At 39.6% G+C, this 10,448-nt stretch overlaps 1 protein-coding gene across 15 annotated transcripts in view; it reads right to left on the bottom strand.

Annotated features, from left to right (window-relative positions):
* Positions 1-369: 369 nt before the first annotated feature.
* The window catches only part of MAP4K3 (mitogen-activated protein kinase kinase kinase kinase 3), an 80,502-nt gene continuing 70,423 nt past the window's right edge, over positions 370-10,448 (bottom strand). For 11 of the 15 annotated variants that reach the window (XM_057396874.1, XM_057396878.1, XM_057396879.1 and 8 more), the window contains 4 exons: positions 8,586-8,654; positions 8,377-8,469; positions 7,380-7,450; positions 3,793-4,237 (listed from right to left, as the gene is read on the bottom strand). In XM_057396874.1, coding sequence (XP_057252857.1) covers positions 3,890-4,237; positions 7,380-7,450; positions 8,377-8,469; positions 8,586-8,654 — 581 coding nt within the window. In that variant the 3' untranslated portion in view covers positions 3,793-3,889. Of the gene's footprint in view, positions 1,786-3,792; positions 4,238-6,374; positions 6,772-7,328; positions 7,451-8,376; positions 8,470-8,585; positions 8,655-10,448 lie in introns of those variants that run through there. The other 4 variants (XM_057396880.1, XM_057396883.1, XM_057396884.1 and 1 more) reach the window with 3 other exon arrangements.

Below are 10,448 nucleotides of genomic sequence, written 5' to 3'. Positions count from 1 at the left end.
GGAATAAATGAGATGGGGCCAGCAGAGGCAGAGAGCTGAATCCCACAGGCAAAAATAGCCCTGCTAAAAAAAGGTAATTAGTTTTACAATTAACAGAGGTGGAAAAGCAGGTGATGGAGAGAAGGAATCAAGCAAACTGGAATTTGGAAAGACTTCTCTCAAATACATATACCCTTTTAGCCTTTAGGCAATGGATATTAAATGCCTAACCTCAAGTTCTAGCCTAAATTGAGTTGAGCTGCAGTGACCATTCATACATTCAGAAATGTCCAGCTTCTGTGTTTGGCACAAACATTTAATAGCAGAATTCAAAACTCAGTATGTTCCATTTTAGTCTTATGCGGAAAATTAGTGCAGGTGATAATCTAATTGTACAACAACATGTTAAAAAAAGTTTATTTTACATTATATACATTAGGGAACATATTTCAATTACTAATCACAACAATAATGCAGGCCATAAATTGCTTTAAATTTAGTTTGGTTTTAGTGTATATTATCACAATAAAATATAAAGAACATATACAAAAAAAGGAGTCAAATGTGTGCATTTTGCTAAAACTTGGCATTTACATATTCCATTGGAAACCAGCAATCAAAAATACTTCTGATCAAAACTAAGTTCCTGTGATGCGTAGTAACCGTTGTATTGTTTCAATGAGGTAGTAACTAAATTATTTTGGCCATGTGTTAACATCCTAAAAATCAAGAAAAGTGTGAAAATGGTTATAAGGCCAAAAAAAAACCCCAAAGTCAAGAATGGCAACATCTTTGAGCCATTTCCACAATGTGGAATGTTGCTCCTTTTCATTATGATATGAATCTATTTAGTAAGATGAACAGTAATACTAATTTTTATCATTGTATACACTAATAATTCAAACACCTATTGCAGTGTTACAGCCAGGTACCACTTTTTCTGGGACTGACACCCATCCAGAAAGTACTGTTTTCAAGCATAGAGCAATAATCATAAGGAGAGTTTTAATTAAATATAAAAATACAGGTGTTTAACTGGTTTGTTTCACAAAGAAAACTACCCAAGTAAAACTAAAAAAAGGAACTTTGAAGCCCGAGTCATATCCACAAAGTCACAGCTTACCTTTGTGACTAAATACATCACATCTTAATACATTGTGCAAACATGAACACCAGTGTGTTGCATTAATTAAAACAAGATTGTAATCTGATTACAGCCTTGGTTACAATTTCTAAAAGTTAAGATTTATTTGTATTAGTAAATTACATATAATAAAATACAATAGTGTTGTTAAATGTACTATATTTGTTGCTAGCATCCCACTTTATAATAAACACATGAGAAGTCCTTAAAATAGTACCCCGATTTCGTTTTTGCATCCTCAGCGAGTTTTACATCTGTACAGGTAAGACACTTGTACTTAACAGGGGGGCTGCTATCTACAGGAAGTCAGTGTAGGTCTTCACCAGTAAGTTTCACTGAAAAATACTGCATATGTACAAAGATTACATAACAGTAAATTAAGCACTTCTGTGGTATCATAATGCTCATGTGTCCATACCACAAACAATTCTTGTCTTCCTCTCATGCCACAATAAATTATGAAGTAACTGAAGTGGGGTTACTGCAGCTTCTGTGCAATTTCAACCAGCCATGGATGCTGCTGCAGCAGGAGTGTTCTCTTGTCATGGCGAGCTGCCTTGCCATGCCCTCTTTCTCAGTAACTGTTCTCATGCCCTGCCAGGATATATAAATTGCTGTTGGCTGTTGGGTTATCTGTCGGCCTACTCTCCAGCACCACAACCCTATAATGAAAATAAAAGGAGACATAGTAAAACAAACTTTCATTTAAAAACATCCCTGGATGTAACTGCAAATACTCTTTGCCAGGATCCATCTGACTGGTCATCATTTCTCTTTCCCTGAAGGCCTCTAGTCCAAAAGCCTCTCAAAGCAAGACCAACCTCAAAAGGTAGCTTGGGGTCTTGTCCACGCAAGGTCTCCAAGGATCATCACAGCCTCTCTGAGCTCTTACTGCAGTGTTCAACTATCCTCACTGTGATGTTTTCCCCTCTTTTATCCAGCTGGAATTTCCCTTGCTGCAAGGTATGCCTGTTGCCTCTCATCCTTTCCATGGGAGCTTCTGAAGAGGGTTTATCACACCCCTACTAATGCTTCCCCAGAGCTTTGCTCTGGTTCTGAAGTCATTAGTCTGCTCTTGGTCACTGAACAGAACAGATGACCAAAGCTGATTCTTCTGTGAGCATTTCCAGGCTTTCCCTGAGCCTAGGTAACCTAAATCCAACAAAACAGAAGCTTCCTCCAGCTCTGAAAGTCCCAGAGACAAAGACTTGCAGGCTGAGAGTCCTCAAGGAAAGGACTGCTATGTGCAGAATCTTTTCTCTCACTCTTTTTCTTGCCATTTGCTTTTGACCAGCATCGGAGACAGGAGACTGTGTTAGCTGGACCTACATTGCAACTGCAAAGACTGTAAAGATGTCCTAGATCAGACCCTTATCAAAGGAGAGAAATCAGCAGCACAACTGTTTCAAAAACTGAGATTTTTAAATCAGGCAAGGACTGTAAAATTGCTAAATGGACCACGTTCCTGATTGAATTCTCCTCCAGAAACACCCTGTAGTGAAGGCAGATTGTAGGAAATCCAAATCCATCTATTGTACATTCACACAAGGAGAGGCTGATTGCTTCTGAACTACATCAGTCAGAAAACCTACCCTCTGCTCAGTGTGCTCCATAAAGGCAATGACACCTCATGCCATGAGGAGTTTCCTGCCCACCAGGAGAAAACAACACACAAGCTCTTATCAGACTGATGTCAGTTTTCTGGCTTCTCAGAAGCCCAGTTCCTATGAACTGCCTAGGAAATGACGTGTTATGGAAAACGGTTTCACAGCTCAAAATACGACAAAGCTGCAAACAAAACAGTATCTGAAGAAATTGGAACAGATGTTTTTTGCAATGCAATTAACATTGTCTCAGACTTGGGAGACTATTACTGCAAGCCACAAATAGATGGAACTGTATTTGGGGAAAAGGACATTATTTTTCCATGTGGTGTCATACTCCATTCTGAAGTCAGACTTGTTTTTAAATTGAGCTGTGGTGTCTCTCAACAACTAAGAGAAATGACATAATAAAGCTGAGCTGCACGCACACCTCACTGGAGCAGAGAGAGTAAAACCCTCAGGTCAGAGGCGAGTATTATTTACAACTACCCATTACCAAAAAGTTATCAGGTATTGTATGTAAAGCAGAATCCTCAACCCCCAGCCAGCAAAAATTGCTTGTAGCTAGCCCATAAAAGCCACAGCACCATTCACTGCTGTTGATGTTATGGATAATTACAGGGCTGTGCATCAAGTCTGGAAAAACAGAATACGGGGAAGGCCTTTGGTTGATATGATTTTCTGGTGGTGCCACAAGAATGTGAGTTTACTGTATAAGACATAGGCAATTCTCAAAAGAAAAATTAAAGCCTATCTTTGCACTTCATATAAATCCATGACTGGTGAAACCATCATGTCAATATACACACCCCTGAAGACAAAACTTCTGCTGTTTTTCTGGCTGTTGTAGAAGCACACAGTTTGACAGCAAGGCAGAGAAAGTTGAGGAAGTCGGCGACACTCCTAGAACAGCAGCTACTGACTCGCCAAGCTGGTATACAATGGGTCAGACACAGTGTTAGTGTCTTGCAAAGCAGGTGCTGAAACAGCTACATTGGGAACTACCAAGAGCTCTAACAAGACCTGAGCTGTCATGCTGGGAGGACAATTGGTAGAGTGGGGGGTAAAAGTGAGGTATTTAAGTTTTTAAGTATTTTTTGCATTTGCCTTAAGATGTAGATCTTGATGAGCTCCTGCAGTAGAGCATCTGAAAGTGAAGATTTCACCAAGTTAAACAGAAGAGTTCCAGCAGAAAAAGGAAGACACTCCCGGAGATTGCAACTGCAGCCGAAAAAAAGGAACTTCTCGGCATGGCTGAGCACTTCTGGAAGCCCACAAACACTTTTAGAAGATTTTTTTTTTTAAGGAGTAAGTAGAAAGGTAGACATGTGCACAAAGGAATGAGTAAGGTGGCTATAAAAGGAATCACAAGAAAACAAGCAAAAAGAATTTGTACAAGATAGGAGGAACACACATTCTTCATTCTAACATGCCATGTTTGCTTCTCTTCATACCTGTCAGATCCCAGAAGCCTGAATATCCTTGTATTATCTGAAATTTCTTGCGTGATCTAGACAAAAATAAGACAAATGTTTACATGTTAAGCACACGAGTGTTTTGTTTTAAAGTCAACCTTAAGAACTGACTACAACTGAAGTTACCAATTTACTGCTGATTTAAATCAGCTAGAGAATTTAATGCAATTATCACTTTTAAGTGATTCTGAAAGTTTTCTGTAATTTCTGCCATGTTACATGAATTCCTCTTGTAGCAACTGCAAGTACAACAGCAGGGGTCAGCTCAGTATCTGAGCTCCCGGTGCAATTCTCTTTACAGCCGTGACTGAAACAGGTAGCTGTAGGGTGCAATTTGTCTCACCCTACAGTAGATCTCCAGAAAGGGCAGGTAAATCACACATAAAATGCATTTGGTTGAAATTCTGAATTACAGTAACAATGCAATATGTTCATATTCTGAAAACCTTAACAGAGAAACAATCTTATTTGTGGTACATATGCTTATTGTAAAAAGAAAATAGTATTCTGACATTTCGGACTAGTGCAGTAGAGCTGTTTACTGCAGGCCAACTGTACTTGTGATACATCTTTATGCTCAAATGAATACTGAAGCACCAAAGAAAACATCATGCTAATCAATAAAGTCAACTGAAGCCCAATGCATAATCATAAGCATATCAAGTCACATCATGAACACGCAGCAGTGTTTACAAAAAGAGATTCATCTTTCCAGATCCTAGTAGCTAAGTCAATTCATTTCTGGTATAGACAACTTGCAAGAGAACATTAATTCACAACAATTACATTCCCCACTTTAAGAAAATTACTTCCTCCCTTTTGTGGGTTTAAGTCTGCACAATCTTGGTCCAAATTTTGAGCATCTTATCTCAGCATTAATACATTTCCCTGTTTCATTCTTTCCATTCAATCAAACCACTGTGGAATGTCACAGTTGTAGAAGGAAATGACTGCAAGCAGCAAGAACCATCCCAAATTAGACCAACTGATACTGGATTAGGAAATCTGAAGTAATAACTTTTACCAAAGACAAGCCTGCTGCAAAGTTAGGTTGGTCAGGTTTTTGTCCTGTGTAACCACTTCCTACATAAAACACTGTATAAAATGCCCCCAAAAGTAACAAATATGGTCACCATCTGAGGCTGGTAATGCAGGCTTTCCATGCTAGAGATGAAAAGGAGTTGGTTGAGTTTTTTTTCTTAATAGCTGTGGCTGGTAGGACAACCAAGAGAAATGAGGAATTTCAAAAGGCCTGAGAGCTTACCCTAGACATGTTCTACAAAGAAAGTTTTGTGTGGCTGGCTGACAACAGCTCAGTTCTGCCTTCTGTTCTTCATCTAGGTGCTGGCTTTGGCTTGACAATAACAAAGCAAGAAGACACAGTTCCTTATGCTTTACATAAACAATATAAAGCATCTACTTGTTCTGCAGTACTCTGGGACATGTCCTCTAACAACTGGATCGGAGCTACTGAGTGCCAATGGGTGGAGTAATCCACTGAGCCTTGCAGGGAGTCTGGAGTTGGAGAAGTGCCTAGCAGGCTCATCTCCTTCTCATAGTCTGTGCTAATAGCAGGGTGCTCCAGTTCACCATTATGAGCTCTTGGGAGAAGGACAATCATGCATGCACAGATGCCACAAGAACCATTTGCAGACTTGGAAATAAGAAGTAGTCTGACTCTAATCTTTGGTCCAACTTACCACAAAAAACAGCTTACTGTCAGCACAGATGAGGTCAACTGTGGCTTTGTGCAAATAAATGTAGCTGTATCACAATGTGGAGTATCTAAGCTTGGCATGGTATGACTGTACATATACATTAAAATACATCAGTCATAATAAGCTCAGTTTCTCAGCCAATGTGACACTGGTGAAAAACTGGTGAAGTCCGTAAACATTCTTTAATAACTGAATTAAGAGACATTACAATCCTACAAAGCATTTCTACTAACACACAAAGACACAAGGTTTGAAGCAAGGAGGAAAAAAAAGGGATTGAGAAAGTATTTATAATGCTTTAACTATGTCTAAAAATCTCAAACTGGCTGAAAAAAAGAGAGACTACACACATTTTACTAAAAAAAAAACAACAACAAAAAATAAAACCCAAAACAAACCAAAAAAACTCTAGATCAATCTGACATTTTTCTCCTGAGAATGAAAAATACTTGCAAAAGCTGGGCACTAAAATCTTCAACGTATTTGTAAGCCAAGGGAACATGGAAGAGACTAAAATACAACAGGCAACTCATTAAACACTGACAAAAAGCTAAAGCTCAGCAGTGGAGTGCGCAGTCATTAGCAGAGCTCAAATTCTGGCACCCACTCATAAGAGGCTAAGAGACTGACATTGGTCTTCAAAGCAATTTAAGGTGAAGATGATGAATGTTCCCAAGAATTAGGCTTGGATATTTTCAGTGGCATCATGGCCTGGTCTCATTGCTTTGTTTTGTATGTCATAAACCTGACAGTGGCTATCGTATAGCTTCACTAATCAGTTTGTAGCTTATGAAACATGCTTAGAATGAGACTTCAGCTTCCAGGTCTAACCTAGGAAGTTACTGTATCCTCTACCTGGCTGTCCTGGGTTCAGCAGTAGCAGTCATGTTTCTCCTTCTTGGTAGCTGGTGCAGTGCAGACTTTCGGCCTGGGAACAGAGCTGATAGCGATGTTTTGGTTTGCCCAAGGACTTTGTGAGCCTCATGCTCTGCCAGGGAGGAAGGGAAGCCAGGAGGAAGCGGAGACAGGACACCTGACCCAAACTGACCAAAGAGGTATTCTGTACCACAGCACGTCATGCCCAGGATGTAACTGGGAGTGAGCTGGAAGGGCTGGGAGACTGCAGGGTTGGAGGAGGTATGGGTCGGTGCTTGGTCGGGCTTGGGGGGGGCAAGTTATCGGTTGGCTGGTGGTGAGATGTTGTATTCTCTTCCCTTGTTATTTCCTTTATCATTATTATTATTGGTGGTAGCAGTAGTGATTTGTGTTATACCTTAGTTACTAAACTGTTCTTATGTCAACCCGTGGGAGTTGCATTCTTTTCAATTCTCTCCGTCCCTCCGGGAGTAGGGGGAGGGAAAGAAGGGGGGAAGTGAGTGAATGAGTTACCTGACTGGGTTTAAACCACGACACTGGCTTATATTAGAAGCTAGAATTTGAAGCTAAATGTAGTACTCACCTCATTTGATCTAAAACTCCTTCCTTGCATACCATGTTTCCAGAAGGCCAACACACTGTCTTGTAGACAGACTGGTAACAAAGAACACTGGAATCAGTTTTGAGGCATAGTGTCAACTCATGCTTTTAAGGCCAAAAGTATATGACTGCAGTTCTGAAATCTGTACATGTATGTTTTAGTCTATCACATTCACCCACACAGATTGCAGAATGTCTCCCACGAATCACTGAACTTGCCTCAAAAGTAGCTGCATTTACGTATTTTTTTGTTTAAGGTGCAGGGTTAAAAAATATTACCACCCAACCAGAAAAATTTCTACAATTGTCCTTCTGTCTAGGCCTAAACATGGCCGGCCTTTCCTTTCAGCAGGAAACCCCTCTCCATTCTAATACATAAATTATATATTGAAAATACATAATTAATATAGAAAATATGTATCAAATTTTAGCAAGAAAGTGACAGGGATACTGCAGTGACATTTTTCATTTCCCAGCAACTATTGGCTAATACAGTCCTACAGCAACGGGAAGCTTTACAGAGCCTTTTACTTCCCAGCCCTTGTCACAAATACAGTGACAGACACCTGCATTTGCACCCTGTGAAAGCAAATGGGTCTAGGGCTTTCCTCAAGGACAGGGTAAGTGTGTAGGTTCCCAGGAAAAATCTGTCAACAGCCCACAGTACTCAAGGTGGGGCTGCACCAGTGCAGCATAGAGTGGAACAGTCAACTCCTGTGACTATGCTGTGCTTGATGCACCCCAGGACGTGGGTAGCTCTTTTGCCTGCCAGGGCACAGTGTTTAGTCATACACAGCTTGCCATCAACCCAAATCCCCAGATCTCTCTCTGCAGGGCTGCTCTCCAGCCTCTCATCCCCCATCTTACATAATCAGGACTACCTTGTCCCAGATACAGAATCTGGCACTCGCTCTTGTTAAATTTCATATGGCTTTCTAGTCTACCCAGATATTCAGTATTAATAACAAAATTGAACTTACCTATTGATTCAATCTGAAAGTCAAATGTGAGCTCAGACGACAGTTTGCGGCTGGATTTTAACCTGCCTTGCAGATTCACTATTTTTATGCAGCCTAGACAATAAATAGGACATGTCAACCAAGAATCAATCTTCAATGTGACCTAATTTGAAGACAGACAGTATGCATGTACATGCATATGTATGTATTTAGTTGATACCAGAACTTACAATCCAAACACACCAAAATGGTATCTCTCTCCAGCTGTGTTACATGTACAACACTTGTCTCTGTAGTGTCTATAAAAAAATGACAGTGTTAGTTCATAACATAAATTAGCATGAAATCTGAAATGGAAGTTCTAGAGACTGAGAAAATTTAATGGGTTAGTGTGTTTTCATCTACTTAAAACAATCATCTTACATTTATCTTCTCTTAGAGAGGCATGTCCACATATCCAACATGTTGACTGTGACAGGAAAACTGAAGCTGTAATATTAAAGTATGAACTTAACCCAGCCTTTTGTGAGCCAAGTCACAAAAGCAAACTCAGGTATACATTGTTCTCCCTATATTATCTGTTGGTGTAATTTAATATTGCTGTGGCAAAAAAAGGCAGATATATGAGACTGTCCATACTAAATCTGAATGCTGTTTCATTCCATTTTTCTTCTACTGCTAGGGACTTAATATCAGTACTTAATTCTTGCTGCTATTTTCAGGTTTTCCATCCCTAATCTCCAAAAAATAGGGGATTATTATTTCCTTCTCCAAACTCTTAAAAGAAGGGTCACGGTCCTCTCCTGCATTACAGCTGCAGCAGTCTCCATCACAGTAAACAAATCTGACCCACCAGGAATTAGTGGACACATCAGCTCAAGAGAAGTACAGCTTTGGTTCATTTGTTTGTTGACACTGACATTACACAAAAAGCAGCTCTTACTAATTCAGCATTACTGCCAACAATTCTGTAGGTGTTCTTTCATACAGAAAAGAGAAACTAATTAAATCTGTTAGAGATGAGAAATTAGAGCATGTTACCTAAAATACAAAAGCAGCTCTCAGTTAAAGAATAAAATCCATGGTCCTGTTGAGAAGCAAAAAGCTTCTCGAGGATGATGGCAGACACATGCTCCTTGAGATGGTCACTCCATCTCTTTTTTGCTGTTTGTCTTGGAAGTCATATATTTATGATTTTGACCAATTTCTAATGTACGGTCTTAACCAAAGGTGGATACAGCCATGATGAAAGCATGCAACAGAAGGACTGGAGGACACACATCTGTGCAACCACATTATGTGATGCGGAAACATGCACTGTACTTGCTGAAGCTACCAGAAGGATGGCACAGGAGAAACCCCCTGCACTAGAGTCTTTGCCAGCTTATTTTCTTTTTTTTTTTAGCATCTTTAGAAGACGTTTACAGAAAAATATCAAACGCCAAACAATGAACACTACTGTAGAAACTGTGTGATGGGCACTGTTCGTTACCATATGGTACACCCTTGCCTCATTTAAAAAAACGCTGAAAAATCCGTTTCATTGCATTATCCATCTCTTGCCAGCAGGGGACAGGAATAAGCCAATACAACATGAGGTTTTAAATTGGAGTCAAACAAATAGCAGAAAATAACAACATAGAAACAACACAAGAACACACAAATGACCCAAGGAAGCTAAGGAAGTGTACCTTTTGGGAAGACACAATGCAATGTTAAATTTTCTACATTAAAACAAAAGGAACCATGAAGGAATTATTATTCATAGAATCATAGAATTGGATGGTTTGGAAAGGACTTTAAGATCATCTAGTCCCAAACCCCCTGCAATGGACAGGGACACCTCCACAGTGCAGATAATACTGAGAGAAGAATGACAACAGGACATCATGGGTCAAAATTTCTCTTCAGTTTTCTACTTTTATGAACTCTAACCAAGCCACACAGTTACATGAACAGATGTGTAAGTTTGAAAGTAAAATGCACTTTCAAGTAGTTAATTGTACTCTGAAGTGTATTAATCAGCCATCCATTGATCACATTGGTTTCTGTAACTGTTCTTTAAAGTGTGTCAAAATCTGACGCACTTTTCA

This window comes from Pezoporus wallicus, unplaced genomic scaffold, assembly GCF_028554395.1.
Source record: "Pezoporus wallicus isolate ANWC-B61680 ecotype Strahan unplaced genomic scaffold, APGP_CSIRO_Pwel_v1 contig_7265, whole genome shotgun sequence".
In the NCBI taxonomy this organism is placed as follows: domain Eukaryota; kingdom Metazoa; phylum Chordata; class Aves; order Psittaciformes; family Psittacidae; genus Pezoporus; species Pezoporus wallicus.
This window is presented reverse-complemented; position numbering and strand designations above follow the sequence as displayed.